The following is a 21,839-nucleotide window of genomic DNA, read 5'->3' on the forward strand; positions in this document are numbered from 1 at the left end:
GTCCACGATGCTCTCTGCTATTCCAATGCAGCAACTCTCTATTTCTAGTAATGACCCTTCTCCACCTAGTAGTCCAGATTCTGACAGCGACCCTCAACCTAATTCCCTCCTCACTGTCCCAGACATCGACCACAATGGTCGTCTTGCCACTCAAATCCCTATCAATGTCAGTTCAATTCCCACTATCTAACTCCACTAACATCTTTTCCAGTCTCCCGACATCGCACCACAATCTCGTTTCCGCTTTCCCCGAAAGTCATCTTCATCCGCTCTCAAGCAGCAGCCTCCAGGCACCCCCCCACTCGCCAAACATGGCCCTCTCCATGATCTCAAACGCTTTCTCAACCATCATATACCTCATTCTCATTCTCCTTCTGCATCTTCTAGCGCTGCACCATCTTCGAATGCTTCATCGTCCCATACACCTCCAGAACTACAAATTCAACCCGCAGATCAGCGAAGGGGTAATGATTTCGACACCAATGCCGTAATACACGCAGTTCCTATAATATCCACTCACAAGTCCTCGCCCTTCAGCTTCATACAAAAAGCACGCAATCGCGACAAGGACAAATCTTCCCCTCAAAAATCATCCCCTCCATCCACGTCTCTATCGTCTAAACGTTCATCACGAAGTCCTCCAGGAACTCATGCTGCCGTTCCAATTCTCTCTCTTTCAGAAGCCACTCACGCTCATCTATCCAAAAAATATGGCAAGTGGGGTCGTGTTCTCGGTACTGGCGCAGGTGGCACAGTCCGCCTCATTCGTGCACGAACCAAAGCAGGAGGTGCCGTTTATGCCGTCAAGCAATTCCGCCCAAGACGTTCCGGCGAATCAGAGCGTGAGTACGAGAACAAAGTTAGAGCTGAATTCTGCGTCGGCGCCTGTTTGAAGCACGTCAATGTCATCGAAACAGTCGATATCGTCTGCGATCATGGCCATTACTATGAGGTTAGATCATCACTCATTGACACCTTCCTCCCCTCATCCCCAACAGGTCATGGAGTACGCTCCCTACGACCTATTCAGCGTCGTCATGTCTGGCCGCATGTTACGTCCAGAAATTTTCTGCGTCTTCCGTCAGATCTGCAACGGCGTCGCATACCTTCACTCTCTAGGCCTAGCACATAGAGATCTAAAGCTCGATAACTGCGTCATGACACAGGGCGATGTCGTTAAACTCATCGATTTCGGAACCGCCGTCGTCTTTGCCTATCCCGGAACCGGCACATCCAACACCTCACTACCGGCTGTAGTCACAGGATATGTCGGTGGCGCCCTTGATGCCCCTTGCCCTTTACAACCCCCACATCCCAATGATCCACCATCCGGTCCGCACTCCCATGCAAGATTGATACCTGCCACGGGTATAGTTGGTAGCGATCCGTACCTTGCGCCAGAAGTCCTGGAAGGTGGCTCCTATGATCCTCGAAAAACCGATGTATGGGGCGTCGGCGTCATTTTTGTGAGTAACTGTTCCTCTTGTTTACTTTTATGGTTGAGGGCGAAATGCCTTTGGTGGATGGGTGACCCACGGTCTTTTCGTGATGTTCCGGACCAATCCTGAAGACAGTTGTCCGGGCATTGCCATAAGCCCTATCTAGGCCGCTTTATCCATCTGCGCCACATCTATCGCAGAAGCTAACAAAGTTTCGACAGGTCTGCATGGTCCTCCGCCGCTTCCCATGGGCAGTCCCTGACCGCGAGCGCGACAACTCATTTAAAGCATTTATCGAGGCTGAAGCTTCTTGCCCGCTGCCGCGCCCTAAATCCAAACGTAAACACAGGCGTCCAAATAGCGCAAAACCCGTGTCCTCAAATCCTCGCCCGCCAAGCCCCACCATAAGTGCCCCACCGAGTCCTGACCCGCGGAGCACGTCCCTGGATGTTCCAAGTATCCATGCCGACGGGACCAAGCCTCTCGACGACAACAAGTCGGTGTTGTCGAATACGTCGGTGTGTACCGCTACAGCGAGCACCCTCACGTTATCGTCACCGACTGGCAGCGATACAGGGAGCGAAAGCTCGCCGCGCCGGCGTGCGATTGAGCTGGGATTACCTAGTCCTGGTGCAAGGACGGCCACGCTGCCTGCAATGTCGAGCTCGCAGGGTGCACACCTGACTGAGGGCGGGGAAACGGATCAGAGCGTGTTGGTGTTTGCGCGCCCTGGAGTTTCGACGGAGAGTTTGCCTGCGCTGAGGGCTAACAACCGAGATGAGGTCAGGGGCACCATCAATGGGCAGGGCAAAGCCCCTAAGGAGCGGGATTTCGCGCGGGAGTCTCTGACGCACAAGGCCCTGGGGACGAAGGTCAATGGTGTCCAAGCCAACGGTATACCAACGCCGTCAATACCAGAGGAAGCTACTGCTGCTTCTTCACCTGCACCTACTGCTCAACCATCATTACCAGAGCGCACGCTAACTTCGCCTGGAAAACGACCTCGTGCATCATCAACAACGTCGCCAAACTCGATATTCCGCCTGCTACCGCGCGAAACGCGGCCTGCGCTACGGCGGATGCTGTGTGTCGACCCTAAGCTGCGTACGACCATGGGTGAGCTACTGTGGGGTCGACGGGACACAGGTGGGATCATTGCGCTAGCAGAAGGGGAACAATGTGGTTGCGAAGATGGGGAGTGCGAATCTGACACGGAAGAGCAGGACGGTAATGAGGATGAGGATGCTGCGGAGGATGATGCGGATGGGGACGAGTGGGTGCGGAGCATTGAGACGTGCACAGAGACCGGTGCGCCCAAGCATGTCCATGTGAAGATCCAGAACGAGGAGAAGAGTTTCAAGAATAGGTTTTTCTGAGTTGGGAGGCGGCTGGCATTACCTTCGAGTGTGTCATGCTGGTCTGGCTGTGCGTACGCATGGAGCTGTTGTGCAGCAGCTGTGTTTACCTTGGATCCATGCCGTCCTGATGCCATGCATGTGTTATTACCCTTTCTCACAATCATCGTGCGCCATCACCCTGATCATCCTCTGCCTTCACATTGATCATCATCCACCTTCGCTTCGCTTGTTATGTACCATATCCGCAGCCTCACAATCCTCATGTTATGGTTCTAGCGGCACTCTTGCATCGATTTCACGCTCCAGAACCGTGGCGTGAGCCACTATCATTCCATTTTATTCTGATTCGCTTACCGTGTAATATTCCATCTGATTAGCCTCGATCACTCATTCACTTCGACCACCCCCAATCATGGCCCACCAAACCACCTTCAAAGATCTTCCCATCCATCTCGATTCATATGCACTTCATCTTCCCTCGCATGTATATACAACACAACACCTAGCACGCATACGCACGGTTCGATACATACGGCGGACACTAAAAACATCAATCACAACGTTCATTCCCATTTATTTCATCCTCTCGCTCCTTTTTATGGTGTCCCCCGCGGCGACATGATACGACACTACACCTATCACTTATCTTATTCTCGTCAACCTAGCCTAGTCCATTCGCTATCTTTTTTATCTGTTCGTTGTTTTCATTCTGATGCATTCTCGTCTCTTGATTAAATGTCATTTCATTTCATTTCTCTACTTCGTTGCTTTACGCCCACAAAAGCATGCCGTACCTTTTGCTTGATAGAACGCAAGGGCAATAATACGACGATTATGGATTACATTGTGTGGGAAGATATGGATTCGAAGAGCGGGGTGTGCGTTGCAGACGCTTCAAAATCCCCCCTGAATTATAATAAATTTGTTCTGAATCTGTTGTCGGGAGAGTACCCTTGAACTTTACGGGACGAGGTCGAGAAGGTGAACCGGGACGGGGACGCCGAGGGTGTGGTAATGTCACCGTGTATAGAAACTCGGGGTTGGCCCGTCTAAGGGTCTACGACAGGGAGGGTTGGGTGAGTGGGCGCCCTCGTTATCTATCCTGGTGCTGGGTAATATTTGTTCTAGTCAACGATCGGGTGACCGTCATTCGTACTGCGCATCCACGAGGTCCTGAGATTGAGGAAAAAATACAATGATATTCACGAGTGCCATGCCATGGCACGGTCGGAATCCGACCTTCCAGGGCCCTTGTGACGATTAAATATAATCAAGAAATAATACGCAAATATATTTCCCCGAGTATGAGCACCGACGGGTGCAGAACGTGGTTTTGCCGTCGACAGGAAGACTATTTTGAGCACTCGTTGCACCCATCTGCAACGTTCGGGAGTATTTATTTATTTTCCCCTGTGGCTCACGACAAGGCTCTGCCGGCGGCGAGAGTTGCGGCAAGAGTTTTGCGATAAGCTATCCTCGGTGTTCCTGCCCTTTCGGTTTGATCAGTAGACGTATGAAAGGTTTGTCACTGCTGACCTAGAGGTGAGAAGTGGAGGATCACGCGAACCAAGACCGTGTTCTGGAGGAATGCAGCCTGATCTATGTATGTGGGCGCCTCCAGCATGAAAAATGGAGGGATGATCAGGTGGTTACGAAGATTCATCAGATTTCGACAGTTACCTTTAAGTTCCCTCAGTTGGGCGATGGGGACTCGTGCTTGAAGGGTTGAACAATAACGATAAACATTATCCAGGCGGAAATGGAAAGCATCACGAAAAACACATGCTGATGCTCGCGATGCATATGGCACAACCATCAAATAATCACCAACGTTTCAGCGGAAAATAATGATGAAGAGGTCACGACGGGGGAGATATTGGAAATTGTGCGCACCAACCGTCAAAAAAGCACATGCTCTTGAACGTTGATGGATTGAATGAACTCAAAAGTGGCCGCCACCTGCCAATAATTAGACCCAATAAATAAAAGCGGCTGGATTTCGAAGGATCTAAGAGCATGAGTAGCAGATAATCGACGGGAAATTGCACAAGAATGCACCTGGTGAAACTAGAATTAAATCTCAATTTCTGAGTCTCTACAGAGGGCGCAAACTCAACTTGGAGGAGTTATTCAAGGTTTTACAGAGAACGCGCGATCCGACTTTTGGAAACAGCGGCGATAAGCGCCTCGATTATCGATCAAATAGAAGGAAGCTTCGATACCACGCCTGTTTGCCGCGAAGATTCAGGTCGGTAACAGCAGAAAAGCAGAGGACGACGAAGCTGGTGTAGACGACCCAAGCGATTTGATTGGTGCGATTCGACGTGAGTTTTCGCCAAAATTTTGGGGTTGGGAAATAATGCGATGGTATGCCAGAGATCCGTGGAAGCTACGTTGAAATTCTTATTCGCTGTATCATTTAGCACTCTCTATATTCCGAAATATCCCTAAGATGCCAGGGCAGCATCTTGCAACTGACCCTGGGAAGTCCGGCGATGGTCCTAGTAGATCTGTCCGGATGAGACTATCGACAAACGCTCAGCTGTCCCTGATGACGTTGTGTAGTCAGCAGAACAAAACTTGTGACCGGGAAGATAGAGTTCAGAGATTGGAAGATTGGATCGGCTTCACATACATTAAACTGCACATAAGGTCCGAGGCGACTTCAAATAAAACATACCTAGCAGTGTTGGAAATGCCATTACTTACTGTGGATCACTAATGAGTCTCTGGCATGTTGCATCAAGACATGAGGCTCAGGGAATGTTTTGCCAGCTAGTCATGAAATGCAGATTAGAGCTAGGCAAGACGCAAGGAGAGTAATGATAATTTGGATGTCAACCAATGTAAGCACTCTGCTATAGTCAACGAACACTCTAAGTAGAGACAGTGTCAAGACGATCAGATCTTGAGCCTAGTGCAGAAACGAAATTAACAAGCTGCTTAAACCAACAGTAAGATGCCTGCCTACCTCAGAGCTCGTCTTTCCTTTCACGAGAATTTTCTAAATCTTCCCCTTGACCGTCCCTGACCTCGTCGTCCTCTTGTTCATTCTCGTCCTTCGGGTCCACCAACTGGTGACCGGCCTTTCGAAGGATTTCTGCTATATGAGCGTAGTTGTTCATATTCCTTTCCTGTAAATCAGCCTCTCCGAGGTCATCAAACGGAATGTCTTCCAAAATCTCGATCACAATCTCGCCATTTTGGCCGCGCCCAAACACGACCTGAGGGTTTTCGCCCGACAAGGATTGAAGCTCCGGACTGTTCATCAACGCCTCTAGCGTGCGTTTCAATATCCCATCCAACGGGTCTTCGCTTTGACCTGCGCTGGGACCCAGAGAACTCTTTGTTGCGGGGGATGGTATGGGAAAACGGGTTTCGCGGTTCAGATACGAAGGTAGGTCGGAATCTTGTGGTATTCGATTGCCGTCAGGTTTGCGTTGTTCGAGCTGGGTAGTTTGAGGAGCAGAGTTCAGCGAAGGGTGAATAATTTGCCGACAGCGGATAAAGGTCTGTTCTGGCAATTCCATTCGCGAGTTGAACCCAGGTTCTCCGCATAAACGTGGAGTTTGTACGATCAGCACGTAAGAACATGTTTTTGCTTCTCGTACGAGAAGGATAGAATCCGCCATCGTCATCGAGCAATGGAACTGTACTAATAATTTGAGTGCGTTGCGGAAAAAAAAATTGAAAAAAATTACCTGAACTTCGACTTCACGAGGTTTTCCGGTCTTATCACAGAATGTGCCATCGCCCCATCGTTGAACCAGATAACGAGAACCCGGACCATGAGCAACTTCAATGTGTTTAAGTGCGTGCCGATCCGTGACGGCTACGTCAGCTCCTGAATCTTGTGCAGAGGGGGCGCGTCCCAAAGTAAACGCTTCCCACTAGACGATCACTTAGAAAGCATTAATCAAATAATATAACGCATACTTCTGGGTCTTCAGCGGGTTCGTAAGCTCCTGTACACGTGTGAGTGAATCATACACTGCCAAATGGGAAGATAATACCTGGTGGGCGAGGTTGCGTGTGAGCAAGTTCCTTGAACTGTCTAATTTCTTGATTGTGGCAGTATGAATAAGTGAACCACGTTTGCCGGTGCTAAAGGAACATTTGAGCGATATTTGATAACCATAGGAAGGAAAATATCGCACATAAAGACATTTTCCGGATAAAGGTTCCAGGAGTGACCAGCCATTGCGCAAAGCTGCATCTTTGTCGATATTCTCCCGTACTTGGATGGGAGTGTCACGGGCTGGAGGGATCAGGCAAATAAAGTCGTTATCTGGTCCCATTTTCATATGATTTAATATAAAACCCGAATTATCTGGTATCGGAGACTGTGCTAGATCCGAAACCGACCGTGAATAAAACAAGTATAATTGAACACGAGGGGACATACAGATTTGCGAAGCGTCATTTGACATTTCCAGCTCAGAGCTACCTATCTCCTTGTAAACTGTATTGGAAAACCAGGAAGGTTCATCCTGCCGGTCATCTAAAAATTCGCTTTCACCGCCCCGTAGTCCCTCGTTAAGCCAGCGTTGAGCTGTTTCATTCTGAACTGGGAGATTATTCAGAAATGATACACGATGCTTTGGGAAGGCATAAAGATCTTCTGGACCAGAATAAAGTAACCTGGCAGAAGAGAGAGTACAAAACAAAGTGAAAGCTACAACTCGAGGAGGTAACATCCCAAATCGTGACGTACGTAGAGCGAAATTGACTCTGGGTCAACATACCATGTACCCGTGAGAAATGTCTAATTATATCGGCGACCGAACTGACTCCGCGGCCCGTCCATTCATGCTGGGAACCTCTGCTTCAGAATAAAAAATGTATGCACTCAGATCATATTTATTTCTTTTTTTTTTCTCCGTTGACCCCTGAGTGGCGTTTTAAACCGCGAATCGCCGATCGGCGGCCTGAATGAATATATTCCGTCCAAAAGTTATTGTAATAAATTCAGGTATTATATTAAAATTTGTGTCAACAACGATCAACAGCGGCATGTCCGAGCGACAACCGCATCGCTGTCAGGCGGCGGCAATCTCCCTGAGAGTGTCTTCATTCCTCTCTGTAATAATGAATTTTCTCTAATCCTCAGTCGTCCATTTACGTACCCGAATATCAGGGGCAATTGCACAGAAGATGCTGATCGATATAATAAATATAACCCACTTTTGGTCCAGATTCCACGCGAGGGAAACAATACATGCTCACTATATTCGGTAGGGGGAATATTCGATAAAACAAGGGCACACACCCTTTCCCCGTCTTTCCTTCTTTCACCTCGACGCGGTCGTTCTTTCAAGTCGCTCCCTGCTCTGATCTGTCCACCCGGTGGCAAGACATTCAAATATGTCTGCTTCACCCCAGCAAGAGGAAGTACGCGATAAATCTCAGGAGGATTTCGAAGAGGAACAGCAAGTCGAAGAGACTGAGGGTGAGTTACCCGTTTCTTTATCGTTGCAACTTCGAAGCAGCTTACCTTGTCAAATGCCTCTCATTTCCGCCATGTACAGGCGCGGCAGACGCTAGCGATGCTCCTGCTCCCAAAAGGGGACGTGGTCGTCCTAAAGGAAGCAAGAATAAGAAGTCGGGGGGAACGTCCGCCGCCGCAGCAACAGCAGAGGCTGGTGCTAAGAGGAAACGCGGCAGACCTCCGAAGGTGTATATATCGTTCCTACATTTTCTGTATATGCTTACATGGTCCTAGGAGAAGAAGGAGGAAGCTGCTGATGGTGAACCGCCTACCAAGCGTAGGCGCGGTCGTCCGCCCAAGGCAAAATCAGACGCAGTACCCGACACAGTCTCAGAGCCTGCACCTGATGCTGCTGGAGAATCAGGTACAAAGAAAAAGCGGGGTCGGCCACCGAAGAAGACCTGAGACACCAACTTTCTCAGTTTCTGGCTCCCTGCTTTGTGTAATTTTCTCCGCTCTCGTTTGTATCTGCACGTGCCAGATCTATCGCTTTCCCGCGCTCCCTACGACTTGACATGATTAGTACCAATTTCTTGCTTTTATGATTTCATTAGGGCCCACAACATATAGACTATATAATGTCACTTTAACCGGAGGTCATGCAATCTCTGCTACAGATCACTGTACACGCGTCCCTACTTATTTTTGTCTGCATGTGAAACACAGAGGACTTCGGGTTGACTCGAAAGCTGGCATTCTCCTTTGGACGAATCGGGTCAGACGAGCACGCGCTCCCAACGATCTTTTCTGCGAATTAATTCCATGGTCGGAATGCCCAAATTAATCACCGCTCAAATGCTCTGCGCGCTTGAGACAACAGAAAATTCTAGATTTTAAATAAGAGCTTCGATCCAATATTTATATTTTGCTCATGGTAGCAACAATTCACAATAGTGAGCACATTATCGATGCAATCTTTGACTTCGCAGCCAACGTAAGACTCTCCACGTAAAGTAGAAGCTCGTCGCACACATGCCAACGGTTGCAAGTCTCGCTATAGTGGTTAGGATGATGGTCTGTCGGGCTGCTTTCCTTCTGGCGGTAGCATAACTGATATCGGGACGGAATGTAACCATGGTGTAGAGAGGCAGCCAGCCGCGAGGATTGGTGGTCGGAAAGGCAGTGCGAGACAATGAGTCGCCCAGAGATGAAAGAAATGTGGGGCGATGAGCGGTTAATGAGAACAAAAGGTAGTCGAGCGCTTTTTTCATCGTGTAGGCAGGCGTTGTCACGGAGTGGCGCATTTCAATACTGATACACGGCGAAATCAATGACAACCAGCAACGCATCACAAGTGACTTTCACTTACTAATTGTCCATTGCAAGTTCGCATATGGCAACGGCATCTTCGTGCCTGTTTGCAGAATAACGAGACAATGCTTTGGCCAGTCTCTGGTCTGTGAAGTCAGATCCAGGGTCTCCCGAATTAGGTATAGTTCTGCGAGGGACAACACATTCTTCTTGCAGTAGCGTAAGCAACACCCGCACGTCTTCGAGACCAGAGTTAAGCCCTTGTCCGTAAAAGGGCACCATCGAGTGGGCGGCGTCACCTAGAATTACACACCGATCTTTGTAATGATAAGGCGTTAGCTACTCCCCACCAATGGCGGCAATTAGCTCTCAATTAGTGCTCGTGTGAAACGAAAGGGAGGTACCTTCGTAGTAATCAGGGGGCTACGGGGGTTTTTCTCAAAATCTTTCAACAATTTGTCTTCGCCAAGTAGCGACAGTGCATCCGGAAAATGATTCTGGAACCACAACAGGATGTCTTCGCGAGTGATCAAACGATCAAACTCGACAGTGGGCGCGAAGAGGGTGCAAGTGAATGTCTTATCCTGAAATTGAATCTTGTCAGGTGGGAAGCACATAGAAGCTGCATGCGTGATTACTTTGTTTGGTAGAGCAATGAGCATGAAGGAATGGCGAGGCCATATGTGGAGATGATTCGGATCAAGGAGGAAGGCAGGATTGCCGTGCTCGTCGTGTCCTGCCGGCATTTTAAGTTCAATATACTCATGAGGAATATATTCTTGCTGAAAATTCATTCTATGCAGAAGCACCAAAATCAGCACACTCGAGAGCGGAAAATCGTCTACCAACCTCACAACCCTCATCAACTGTCTCCTTATGATGGAATAACTACCATCTGCACCGATACACAGGTCGAAATTGGCTCGGACATCAGTACCCGAATTGTCGTCCTGAAGGAACAGGACTCCTTGGTCGAAATCAGCTGAAAGAACCTTATACTTGAAGTTCAAACGAATGTTGGGCAGTGCAGAGGCCTCCTCCAGCAGCTCGATGTTTAGAAGTCCACGATCTATGGAATTGATGCACTAAGAAAATGAACAAACATGGAACAATGTTGGCACAGAGCCGTGGCAAAATACCAGGAACCAAACATACCTGACCGTCCCTGTCATACGGTTGGCTTTGTAGATTTCCATGTATGTCATGAATCATCCGCCCACGCATGGGGATGACCGTCTGCAGGAACCTTCCAGCTGCAGAGGCATCAACAGCTTGTAGAGCGGCGATGCCACGTGATGAAATAGCTAGGTTGATAGATCGCTGTTGAGCAGCTGCTTTCGAAGATGATAGCCGTAAATCTTGAGAAAAAAAAAAGAATCAAAACATTGCGTGACGAGAACATTGACATTGTGGCTTTACCTGGCCTCGCTTCATAGATCTCGACCTGCCAATTCATCTTAGCAAAGGCAATTGCCGCAAGACATCCTACTGGACCTGCACCGACAATGACCACTTTACGTGTATTATCGAGAGGAGGGATGTTGTCGTTCATCATGGGTGACTATGGACAAGTTAGTTTGTGACCCAGGGCTAAGGACTGTGATGCACGGTGAAGAATACATTAATGCCAGTGATACAAAAATGGAAATAATGAAAGTTATGTAAGATCTGAGATCAACTCTTGAGTCTGAATCTTTACCCGACCCTGAAGGTCTGATACCTTGACAATACGCATCGGCAGCTCCGATGGACCCTCCGGATTGGACTGACCTCACCGTCACACTTTCTAGGGACTTTATTATCCCATCAAATAGGGATATTGGAGCTAAAATACCAGAAAATTTTGGTAAAGAACTTCTTTACGTAGTAACTGCTGAACCAGATTACTCAAGGCAAAATCATCTAGCTGATCAAAGATGCACTTATCTTTGTGGAAACTCTCTTGGTCCATTATCCAAACGGTCCAAGACCCTCCTACAGGAGGAGCTAGATGTTTGGGGGACACGGTACGTACTGCACATCCACGAGGCCACGAACCATCCCTTATCTTGATGGCCGTTTGTTTTCCGACATTCTCTTGCGTACAAAATAATTATTAGAGCCGTCGAAGGTCATTTTGCGCACCCTTATGGCCGCGAATGGATGAACATTGCCGATACAGTCACCCCTTTACTTGCTGAATTGGTGGGTAAGTAACTATTAACTGTCACCCTTTGCAGAGAATCGAGAAATTCTGATGCTGAACCTGATGTAGGTGCCTCAGAGAAGGAGGTGGCGTGTATGGGCACTCTGACTGCGAACCTGCATTTGATGATGGCCGAATTTTACAAACCTACTGCTCAACGTTTTAAGATTCTGTGTGAAAGCAGGGCATTTCCCTCGGATCAGGTTAGTACTTGCCATTTTACTCTTTCCTCTGTTGCTTACATGCGGCATAGTACGCATTTGCTTCCCAGGCTCGTCTGCACGGGTATGACCCGAATGAAGCGATAATCGAAATGTGGCCTCGCGAAGGAGAGTTTACACTACGGGAGTCCGACATCATAGACTTGATCGCCAAGGAAGGGTCCTCGATTTCTCTGGTGATTTTCAGCGGTGTGCAGTATTATACTGGTCAATTATTTCCCATGAAGGCTATCACCACTGCAGCCAAGGCACAGGTGAATTTCGTCCAACTACCATCTTCTTCCATTATTACGTACATCTTTCATCACCCCCTCATGACGTGAAAAGACAGGCGAAGATCCGCTACATTCAATTACCCCACACGTCACCCTGCTGAATATGTGTTGACTTCTTGATTCGTCCTTCAAAGGGATGTGTTTGCGGATGGGACCTTGCTCATGCTATTGGAAATGTTTCCATGGCACTTCACGACTGGGATGTTGATTTCGCTGTATGGTGCTCATACAAATATCTCAACTCAGGCCCTGGCGGAATTGGCGGGCTTTTCGTGCACAACAAATGGGAGAACAGCTTGCTACCACAGTGCGTAATTGTCCTTGCTCACTTACTGTATCCACTACTTCTTTTGGGGTTTCTAATCGGCCGCACTCCAGGTATGCAGGGTGGTGGGGACACGATCCAGCCACCAGATTTGCCATGCCTCCTCGGTTTTCAGCTATCCCTGGCGCGCAAGGATTTCAGCAATCCAATCCCTCGGTCCTTGCAACCGTATCGCTTCTAGGTTCTTTGCAGATCTTCAAGGAAGTCGGCATGATGGGCCCTTTACGCAATCGATCGCTTCGGTTGACTTCCGAACTGGAGATGAGACTGATGAAGTCAAGATTTTATGTCCCCATCAATGAGGCTTCGGCACAATTCCTATTACAGGATGTGATGGACGGCAAAGCTGACGCTGCCGAACAGGGCCAACCCGGATTCACCATCATCACACCTCGTGATCCCGAGTCTCGGGGTTCACAGTTGTCACTTCTGTTCCTGCCACCTAATTCAGACGTGATGGACAGGGTTTTTAATGCATTATCTGCAATGGGTGTTGTCGGGGATGAGAGAAGACCCGACGTGATTCGCTTAACACCTGCAGCCTTGTACAACACGCTGGGTGATTGCGAGAGAGCTGCCTCGTGTCTTGAAGAAGCATTCGAGGGTTTGACGAAAGCAAGCTTGTAAGGCCGGTAGTTTAGACATTGTTCTGCGGATGCAGCATTAACCTGAAGTACATAGAGGTACATTGTCTGTAATGTATTGTCCAACAAGTTTAACAAATTCGACGCCTTTCAGTATGTCATTATGCTCTCCTACAAGTTCTTCAAAGTTCCTCGTGACATGGGAGACATTGCGAAGTAAATGCTGATACATTGCTTCGCTCTGAGCTTCATCTATTAAAGTATCTCCTTTGGAATGCACGATGAACCACCGCAAGTGATGGTAGTCCATCCTCGGAGTCATCTTCGTGACTGAAACTTCCCCGTAGGTACTCCGCGGGCTAAATGCGGCCTCGATGAACCAATTCCTGTAAGTGGGAAAACTCGAGAGAAGGATATCGATGTCATATATTCCCTCTGACATGATTATGGCTTTGGTACTCTTAAGAAGCTCGGCTGAGGGGCACAAAGGGTCCTCGCCTTGGGTAGCCCCGAGGAAGATCGACGACAATATATGAGCACCACAGCTATGTCCCATCAAACACAATCTGTTTGAGTCATAGACACTGGTGTCGCACGGGCCTCCCCAGGTGATAACGAATTCGAGAAAGCGTAGGATATCTTTCGCGTGATCGGGGTGGTGGACGGCATTGGCTTCCGTCGTTTCACGAGGAGACAGGCGATAATTGGGGACTGCTACTGCGTATCCAGTGAAACTGGCGAGTCTACGAGCCAATCCAGCATGATCGAGTTTATCTTCGCTAAAGAGGCATGGTAAGGAATGAGATTCTCTGCGGAGGAGAAGCCCACCTTCTCCATGCACCTCCATGAATAAAACAAACTAGAGGGGGTATGGTTTCACCAGATGGGTTTGGGATGTAGATGTCAAAGCTCTGAAAGTTGTTGGGTGGGACATAAGATATGTCAGTGTATTCCTCCATCACGACTTGGGAATAGCATGTGATCGACTTTGTCGTTCGCCGCAGTTGAACACAGCCACCGGTCTGGCCCTAATGACGTCACTTTTGCTACGCGCGCCACAAATTTGGTTGACGTCACTGAGCATAGTGCAGTCTATATAACGGCAGCACCCCCCACTCATCTCAAACGTATAGGACCCTCCAACATGCCGTTCACAGCTTCCGATGTTTGCAAGGTACTTACTTTCCTTATTCTGGCTGGTTCGCTCCAGTATAACCTGATGCGGTCTGCCTCCGACATTTAGATAATGTAAAGTCGCCAACCGCTTGTCCAATCAAGTCACTTCTAAGCTCATGCATTGACAGTTGTGCTATCCTTCTTCCTCCTTTGGGCGTATTCTTGGAACGGGGGTGTACAACCGACCTGGTGAGTTAGTTCCATTCAAGTTCGCATGGGAATTCGCCTGGCTGACTAGCTACTGTGATAGCTCATTAATTGCCTACTAACTCTTCTTGGTAAGTCCATCGCATAATACTGCAAATAATCTGGCTATAACCGCCCGAACCTCCTTCTCAGGATGTGAGTGCCCTTCAAATGATTGATTGCGCTTGTTGCTAACTAATTTTTACTTTAGATATGTAAGACATCGTTCGTTTCCTTTGTCCGCCGTTTTGGACTGACTGTTCTTCGGTTCTCAGTCCAGGAATTATCCACGGTATGTCACGCAATGCTCTTTACTGCTTGCGACCCTTCTCCTCATGGCGTCTGTAGCACTCTACATTATTTTAAAGTATTGAGTGGTAATGTGACACATACTACCACTCTTCCTCAGGCAAGTTACATATGCACTGCCCATTTCGCCGTCTTACATCCGTTTTTCCTGCTTCAATTTAGAGTCGAGCCTTCCATAATCCGCCGATGAATTGGTGGGATATCCAGGAGGGGATCAGATACATTGCATCCATGACCAAATATGTAAAACACACTCTCCTCACATAATGCACACCATACTTTATACACACGTGTCGACTAGTATAGTGATATCTCCGTCGCAGAACCCAAAGATAATTCAGTAGCAATGTTCAACCTTTATGTCACTGACTACATGCCTAGTAAATCAATTAATCACCTCACGAAATCAAAAACAAATCCCCCTCGGTCTCATTACGCGGGGTGAAAAAGTGAGGAAGCCTTGAATCGCAATTAACACCAGCAGTTGCAATGAACTGAGGAAATTAGTCAACCCTTGACGCAACCTCGCATTAAATCATTAAATTTTGATCCCTCCCACAATTGCACAGGATTACTGCATGAGGTAAAGAAGTGGTCCTATTCACTGTCATCCTCGTCAGTGTCACCCTCGTCCTCTTCGTCTGAGCTATCCTCGTATGATTCCTCTTCCGAAGAATGTGCGCCTGCCGAAGGGAGTTCCTTTGTGACTGGGTTTTTGACAGCAGGATCCCTCGTTTCGCTGCCATCATCTGAGTCCTCCTCCGATTCTTCATCGCTGTCCTGCTCATCAAACTGTTTTATCATATGCGCTCCAGTGACCCAGCATTTGTTATAGTTTTCTTGCAGAGTCGCAGGCTTAACGCCCTCGCCTTGAGATTTGGAATTTCCATGCCATGCGCGGATGTCATCCTCGTCGACTATGTCGTCCTGGTAGAGCGCGGCAAGTATCTGGCCAAACAAGGGCAAGCGATCAGACGAAGCGCAATATTCCTGTGGTGGATGATTCAAAACTGCTTCAAGCCATCGTCGCGAGATACTCACCTGGAGGATTTCGACAGTTTCTACCGCATCCACCCCCCCAATTTTGTCAATCAGCCCTCCCCATCGAGCAATCATACTAGCAATCTCCTGTCGTTGCGGAATGCCTCCACCCGCCACGATTTTGATCCGGCTTACCATGGCTGCGATCACCGCCTCCCGCACAAGGCGGAGAGATACGTTGCTTGCCATACGCAGCGTCTTCAGTTCTACAGCGGCATTATCAACAGAATGGCCTTCAGCAAACGCACGATCGAGCGACTGCTTGACTTCCTGTTGAAACTCTGATATTACTGCCGAGTCTGCTTGTGCAACTAGATTCGAAGGTGTGCTGAGTGGAAGTGAAGTCGTCGAGGAAGCGGGGTTGGAATCGTAAAAGTGCTCGTCGTCTTCGTCAGAATCAGACTCTGACTCAGACTCTGATGAAGTGACGGAGCCAGCATCCGAGAGAACGAGATCTGATGCGTCGTCGCCTGTAAAAATACCCTACAGTTTAGCAGATGATATGGATTGATGAACAAGACCTACCTATTCGCATCAAGCGCTGGTTATCAGGGTGTTCCAGCTCATCGATGTTCTCGTCCTCGTCAACAACTGGCAGTGGCCAAATCATCGCATTGGTGCCAGAGCCAAGTTTTGCAAGGGCTTCAGGATCTTGGTCTTGGGAGAAACACTGAGTTAGGGTTTCACTTAGACGTTGACTTTACCCACTTGCTTCCACGTCTTCTAGTTCCGAGTCGACCTCATCTTCGTCGTCACCATCTTCACCTTCGTCATCGTCTTCTTCTTCTTGGTGCTGTTCTTCTGCATCTTCGAATTCTTCCTCTTCTTCCGAGTCGTCGTCGTCTTGCCGTCGCTTAGATAATCTTGAAAATGGAGCAAGTTTCGCCCGCGGACCGATGATGACGCCATCAGCAATCAAACATCCGCGTTCAACACGAGTGCACTCCTTGATATGTACACCTGACCCGATTATACTGTACTCGACGACGCAATTCGGCCCGATGACCGCTCCATCAAAGAGATAAGAGTTGCGGACTATACTGCCCGCACTAACAATGCACCGCTGGCCAAGAACAGATGCTGTAACCTGGGCATTATCAGCTATCTGCGATTTCGAGCCAATCAGCGTGTTATTTCCGATCTTGCACGTCCTAAAAGTTTTCCACGAGTGGGTAAACGACCAACGATCTAGAAACGTTCTTACCTAGAGAGTATCACAGAGTTATCCTTGGCAATGTATTTGTTTCCCCGTAGATGCTCATACGAGTGGCCACCAGGATGGTTGTCATCTGGCACCAAAGGGAATGTCCATCTTGAAAGAATGTCTTTGCTGGTTTCTGGTAAATGCCATGCAATCACCAAAGAAGTTTGGGACACTAACCTGATGGAGTCATAGCTGCGAGTATCCCTGACACGAGCAGCATAACCCTCTTTGGCTATATAGCAATAGATACTTTTCATGAGTAGGTCAGACGTAAGGACGCCATGAACGAAATCCCTTCGTACGTCCCCGTAGTCGAAGTTGTCTTGGAACAGTGACGGCACCTGTGCAAAAAGAGATCGATCAATTGAAAGTAAATGAGGCAAAAACTACGTTAAACACACCTCTACAGAACATATGTCTATCGAACAATCAATCAAGTCATTTCGGATCTCCACCTCAGGGTGTTCATTGAGAATTTCGCGTGGTATGCTTGCGTATTTCTTCGGCGGGTACCCAGTCACCGCCTCGTAGTGCAGGCATTTTGATGTCTCTGGATCTATGACAAACACCGCAGAATCACCTTTCGAACTAGGGAGAAATGAGTGGAGTGATGGTTTTCCTTGAGGACTGACATACCGCGTCCGATGGTTCACACCGCTCTGTTTGACCACCATGGTCATTATGGCGTCCTTGTCCGTTTTCCTCCGCTCTTTGTGCTCGCGGACAACATTACCGATGTGTATGTTGCTCACGAGATCACCGGTGACGAGTACGAAATCTGAAGTGATGATGCCATGAGTGTAGATGTCGCGCATGGCATCACCAGGTGTGAACGTCTCTTTTGCAGTCACAATAGGGACAATCTTGAGGCCTGCGCCGGGCTTTGACCATTTCGAATTCCTGGATCGCACAGTGAACCATCACGAACAGGAGAATGGCGGTTCAGAGACTCACTTGATCGCAGTCTTGACCAGTTCCGCATGTGATCTACATATTACGAAGATCTCTTGTACGCCAGCTAGAGCAAGGCTTTCAAACGTCCAGTCCAGCAAGGGAGCATTGCATATCGGCAGCAGGCACTGATTGAGAATGATATTGGCATGATTTGGTCATGCAGGAACTTGACTCACTCGAGGTTTATGCGTGGTTAGCGGTTTGAATCGTTTGTTAAAACTATCTGCTAGAATAACGGCCTGCAGAACCTCTTCTTCGTCTGCGATCAATTTATCCTTGCCAGTAGAGGAAGCTGTATTCGGAGACATTGCAAGGAAAAGTTACAAGGAGATACCTAATTTATTGATGGAATCAACCGAGTCCAGTCGAGTCACACTCGCCAAAATGGTGCTTAAGCTCAAGGGGTTTCTTGATGTTCATACAACCCTCCAACATCATTACAGGATAAAACTTTAATGACATGGTTAACTGATCCGACCATAGCAAAGTAAGGGTATCAATGATCAAGATCGACATTAGGTAGTGAAAACAGATCGGAATATAGTCATGATGAGTAGGGTCGTGAAAAGAAAGCAAAGACCAAATCCAACAAGTATGGTAGCAGAAGAGGGTAAAAGACATGAATGGGGAGCTAACGAAGGGATCCTGATAATGACCAAAAGTGCAGCGAGAAAGACTGCTCAACATACCAATGGAATAAAGGAGCAGATGAATATGCGCTCGTGTCGTTCATGATATTACCAACAACCTCGGAGTAACCGCTTATGCGACAGCCGAGATGACGGGGGTGGCGGCGAGTGCAGGCTCAGCAGGGACGGGCTCCTCGGCGGGAGGTGCAGCAGCCTGTGCAGCCTCTGAACTGGCAGGGTTCTCGAGAGGAGCAACTGGAGCAGGTTCATCAATCACGGGGGGATGCTCATCCACCTTCGCAGGAGTCGCGAGCTCGGTCTTCGGCTTGGATCTGAAAAGGTCACCCACGCGCGCAGAGAGGCGGCGCCCAACCTTAGCAGCCTTGTTTTCCTTCTCCTTTTTCTCCTCCTAAGTGTAAATGTAAGCGTACAGATTATTTTCAATCAATAAACATACCTTGTCCTCCTTAGGGGCCTCGGGTGCAACCTCCGGGGTGGGCTCAGGTGCAGGCTCTGCAGCGGGAGCCTCAACGGCGGCGGTTTCACTGAGATTGATCAGTCAATGAAGGCATCCAAGGAGAAAAGACCTACGTTTCTTTGACAGGCTCAGCTGCGGGCTCCTGAGGAACAGAAGGCTCGGCAACAGCAGGGGCCTCCTCAACATTTGCTTCAGCGGGAGGCGCTTCCTCCTTGGCAGGCTCTTCAGCAGGGGGAGCGGCCTGGATATCTATCAATCACAACGTCGTTGAGACTGAAATTGGTCACCGACCTCCTCCTTCAATTCTTCCTTTTTCTTTTCTTTCTTGGGACTCTTGGGAGCCTTTACTTTCTTCTCCACCTTGGTCTTGCCTTCCTTGAAGGGGGCGAGAAGCTTGGCAAGGAGGCCGGGACTCTTGGGGCGCTCCTCCTTCTTAACCTCCTACAAGAAGTTAAGTAAGATTGAAGTCTGCTAGAGAGATCACGATTTGGACACACAGTCTTTACTTCTTCCTTGGCAGACTCTGCAGGAGCCTCAGGAGCGGCCTCGGTGGTGGGGGCGGCCTCCTGAAAAAACGCGTCAACTTGCGAAACCCAGGTGACGATGGGGACAGCTTACCTCGGCCTTAACTTCCTCCTTTGGTGCTTCCTGTGTATATAAGGTTAGAGTCGGCCGGAACAACAAAGGGTAGTTGAAAAAAATTACAGTAACGGGAGCGGGCTCCTCAGCAGCAGGAGCCTCTGGGGCAGGGTCAACGGCAGGGGTCTCGACGACCTTGACTTCCTCAGCGGGGGCGGGAACGGCGGGGGTGACCTCAGGAGCAGACATTATAGCAAAAAATGCGAATGTGAGCTGTCAAACAAGAGCAAGTGAGTGAGACGATCAATGGAGAACACAGCGAAGGGATACCAACATGAAAAGATAATAAATTGACAAGAGAGAGAAGGGCGTGCTACGCAACGCTGGGCCCAAAGGCTAGAAGAGAGGAGGAGTAAGAGAGAGGAAGAGATACGGTTGTTGTCAAATTCGGGCTCTACTTATCCGTATTTGGCTCCGCTTTACGCGCCAAACAAAGCAGCTAACCTAATTTTTGAACGTTCTTCCTATTTGTTTGATTACCATTTTGGGTTATGTTATCTCTCACGGCGTCTAGCTAGCCGACAAAAAATAAACCAACGATGTTAGAGAAATTTGGAGAGAGAATATATATTTTGAGGATAGTCTGTAAACTATGGCCCGTGCGGTTGGGCTTAGGGTGCTCTGAATGAAACCGGCCTAAAGAGGGATGTTCTGAGTACAAAAGGAATGTTCGGATCACGTCAATACTAGCGAAATCACGAGACTGGGATACCGATCACATCCGCTCGCCACCGAGCGCGGTTTCGACTCCTGTTTAAGGTTAAAAAAAAAAACATATTTTGAGGATGAGTAAGCAGACTCGGTTTACCTTCTCAGGCTTGTCAGTGATCGAAGCCATGACGACTCAGATCTATCCATGACCATGTCCTCTGTACCCACATGCTACTTTCCTTGAAGCTCTCATCAGGCTACTCGTACGTTCAATCCTAAGGGTCAGAGGTGTTCTTGGCCTGGCGTTCAAATGATCGAACCTGCGACACAAATGTGTCATTTTCATAACTGCAAATGACACCTATCCTGCCTGCGTTATCGTTGCGGGTATCAGTCTCGGTTGGCCAGCGACGTATGCATTTAACTTCTTTCTATTTATATATCTAGTGGAAATGTTTCGACCAAGTCGACATCAAGCCACACATGGCCAGCGGCGCTTCATCGACATCTTCCAGGGACAGTAATCATGCCTTCGTACCTCAGCATCTAGTAGGTAGCATCCCTTCTTCCTCAGGATCACTCTGACCCATCACCCAGAAATCTACTATGCGGTCTCATTACACCGTCATTTTCCCATCATATTCCAGCCCTGCTTCCCAGTCATACTATCACATCCACTCAGGAGGTGCATTCGTTTTCCATTTACGTGCTCTTCCCTTCAAGAGGGACGCCAGCGTCAACTGTCAGCCTAGGCTAAAAGTCGTCTCACCCTCATATATCATACTGACATGTACAGTACATCCCTCAGTGTCACGGCACAGAGGTCGTCTTATGTCAGTGTATTTGCTACCCCATACCAAACACCCTACTAGACTACCGTGACTGACACCAAGCTAGAAAATAAAAGTGTGCAGTCTGCTTGCGCTCAGAACCCAGGAGGGTACTGCTTTGTTTACCCCTTGACCACAGCGCACCAAGAAATCCGTACCTTGTCTTACTCGCACGTAAGCTAATTATCGCCGATGATGGTCACTGCCCCTCAAAGACCATCTGCTCGCTAGATGAGCCTCCCGCATCTCAATCACCGCAAGGATCACATTTTGACACAAACGTACTATCTACGAGTCTGCACCCATTAATTGGTCTGATGGGCGTCCATCCACAGTCCGATCCAGTCGTGATTATATTTAACTGCAATGTCTTGGAGGCTTCTTATCGAAGAACAGCCGAACTTTGATCCGCGTTTACTGGTCTGGACATTGATGCCTTGTCTTGTTACCTGTTACTTCGACTTGCGTCTCAGAGCTGCCACCTTCGCGTACCTGGGACCGCCTAGCAACCTCCCGCGCCCCCTCGCAGCTGCCTACAAGCACGCAGCGGCACAGCCGGTCCGCTGCCTCTGCCAAGATGCACTTTTCACCAGCGATATTCGTTTGAGTTCCCTTG

At 48.6% G+C, this 21,839-nt stretch overlaps 9 protein-coding genes across 9 annotated transcripts; 4 read left to right on the forward strand and 5 right to left on the reverse strand.

The window, feature by feature from the left end:
- Positions 1-7: 7 nt before the first annotated feature.
- Positions 8-2,815, forward strand: EDB93DRAFT_1100547 (Pkinase-domain-containing protein; the record flags this gene model as incomplete). Its single annotated transcript, XM_041447021.1, has 4 exons — positions 8-166; positions 212-952; positions 999-1,466; positions 1,661-2,815. The coding sequence occupies 4 exons, from the start codon at positions 8-10 to the stop codon at positions 2,813-2,815; spliced, it is 2,523 nt and encodes an 840-aa protein (XP_041312086.1).
- Positions 2,816-5,480: 2,665 nt separating this feature from the next.
- EDB93DRAFT_1219648 (uncharacterized protein) lies at positions 5,481-7,609 on the reverse strand. The gene is made up of 7 exons (XM_041451125.1): positions 7,203-7,609; positions 6,955-7,145; positions 6,811-6,901; positions 6,734-6,762; positions 6,499-6,687; positions 5,769-6,447; positions 5,481-5,711 (listed from the first exon to the last, which is right to left on the reverse strand). Exons 1-6 carry the CDS (start codon positions 7,492-7,494, stop codon positions 5,770-5,772), a joined length of 1,470 nt encoding a protein of 489 aa, XP_041312087.1. The 5' UTR covers positions 7,495-7,609; the 3' UTR covers positions 5,481-5,711; position 5,769.
- A 207-nt stretch (positions 7,610-7,816) lies between these two features.
- EDB93DRAFT_1121027 (uncharacterized protein) lies at positions 7,817-9,086 on the forward strand. The gene is made up of 3 exons (XM_041448522.1): positions 7,817-8,246; positions 8,326-8,471; positions 8,520-9,086. The coding sequence occupies exons 1-3, from the start codon at positions 8,162-8,164 to the stop codon at positions 8,688-8,690; spliced, it is 402 nt and encodes a 133-aa protein (XP_041312088.1). The 5' UTR covers positions 7,817-8,161; the 3' UTR covers positions 8,691-9,086.
- On the reverse strand, positions 9,087-11,230 carry EDB93DRAFT_1121029 (FAD/NAD(P)-binding domain-containing protein). Its single transcript, XM_041448523.1, has 7 exons — positions 10,956-11,230; positions 10,692-10,894; positions 10,386-10,621; positions 10,175-10,331; positions 9,941-10,120; positions 9,595-9,875; positions 9,087-9,536 (listed from the first exon to the last, which is right to left on the reverse strand). Exons 1-7 carry the CDS (start codon positions 11,089-11,091, stop codon positions 9,188-9,190), a joined length of 1,542 nt encoding a protein of 513 aa, XP_041312089.1. The 5' UTR covers positions 11,092-11,230; the 3' UTR covers positions 9,087-9,187.
- Positions 11,231-11,282: 52 nt separating this feature from the next.
- EDB93DRAFT_1076973 (pyridoxal phosphate-dependent transferase) lies at positions 11,283-13,169 on the forward strand (the record flags this gene model as incomplete). Its single annotated transcript, XM_041445283.1, has 7 exons — positions 11,283-11,382; positions 11,443-11,542; positions 11,636-11,724; positions 11,791-11,924; positions 11,975-12,196; positions 12,352-12,524; positions 12,596-13,169. The coding sequence occupies 7 exons, from the start codon at positions 11,283-11,285 to the stop codon at positions 13,167-13,169; spliced, it is 1,392 nt and encodes a 463-aa protein (XP_041312090.1).
- Positions 13,170-13,205: 36 nt separating this feature from the next.
- EDB93DRAFT_1077056 (alpha/beta-hydrolase) lies at positions 13,206-14,085 on the reverse strand (the record flags this gene model as incomplete). The annotated part of the gene is made up of 2 exons (XM_041445287.1): positions 13,206-13,905; positions 13,955-14,085. 2 exons carry the CDS (start codon positions 14,083-14,085, stop codon positions 13,206-13,208), a joined length of 831 nt encoding a protein of 276 aa, XP_041312091.1.
- EDB93DRAFT_1121044 (uncharacterized protein) lies at positions 13,955-15,031 on the forward strand. The gene is given in 7 exon segments (XM_041448524.1): positions 13,955-14,303; positions 14,316-14,317; positions 14,431-14,491; positions 14,553-14,581; positions 14,764-14,780; positions 14,837-14,897; positions 14,960-15,031. 6 exon segments carry the CDS (start codon positions 14,271-14,273, stop codon positions 14,860-14,862), a joined length of 168 nt encoding a protein of 55 aa, XP_041312092.1. The 5' UTR covers positions 13,955-14,270; the 3' UTR covers positions 14,863-14,897; positions 14,960-15,031.
- A 234-nt stretch (positions 15,032-15,265) lies between these two features.
- EDB93DRAFT_1318889 (nucleotide-diphospho-sugar transferase) lies at positions 15,266-18,372 on the reverse strand. Its single transcript, XM_041454868.1, has 9 exons — positions 18,173-18,372; positions 17,997-18,121; positions 17,679-17,942; positions 17,444-17,630; positions 17,220-17,383; positions 17,043-17,168; positions 16,547-16,989; positions 16,364-16,495; positions 15,266-16,308 (listed from the first exon to the last, which is right to left on the reverse strand). Exons 1-9 carry the CDS (start codon positions 18,302-18,304, stop codon positions 15,395-15,397), a joined length of 2,487 nt encoding a protein of 828 aa, XP_041312093.1. The 5' UTR covers positions 18,305-18,372; the 3' UTR covers positions 15,266-15,394.
- Positions 18,373-20,113, reverse strand: EDB93DRAFT_1121054 (uncharacterized protein). The gene is made up of 8 exons (XM_041448525.1): positions 20,017-20,113; positions 19,809-19,955; positions 19,722-19,751; positions 19,601-19,669; positions 19,395-19,544; positions 19,217-19,344; positions 19,083-19,170; positions 18,373-19,034 (listed from the first exon to the last, which is right to left on the reverse strand). The coding sequence occupies exons 2-8, from the start codon at positions 19,929-19,931 to the stop codon at positions 18,759-18,761; spliced, it is 864 nt and encodes a 287-aa protein (XP_041312094.1). The 5' UTR covers positions 19,932-19,955; positions 20,017-20,113; the 3' UTR covers positions 18,373-18,758.
- Between the last annotated feature and the right edge of the window lie 1,726 nt (positions 20,114-21,839).

This window comes from Suillus bovinus, assembly GCF_016758785.1.
Source record: "Suillus bovinus strain UH-Sbo-P2 chromosome Unknown EDB93scaffold_5, whole genome shotgun sequence".
In the NCBI taxonomy this organism is placed as follows: Eukaryota; Fungi; Basidiomycota; class Agaricomycetes; order Boletales; family Suillaceae; genus Suillus; species Suillus bovinus.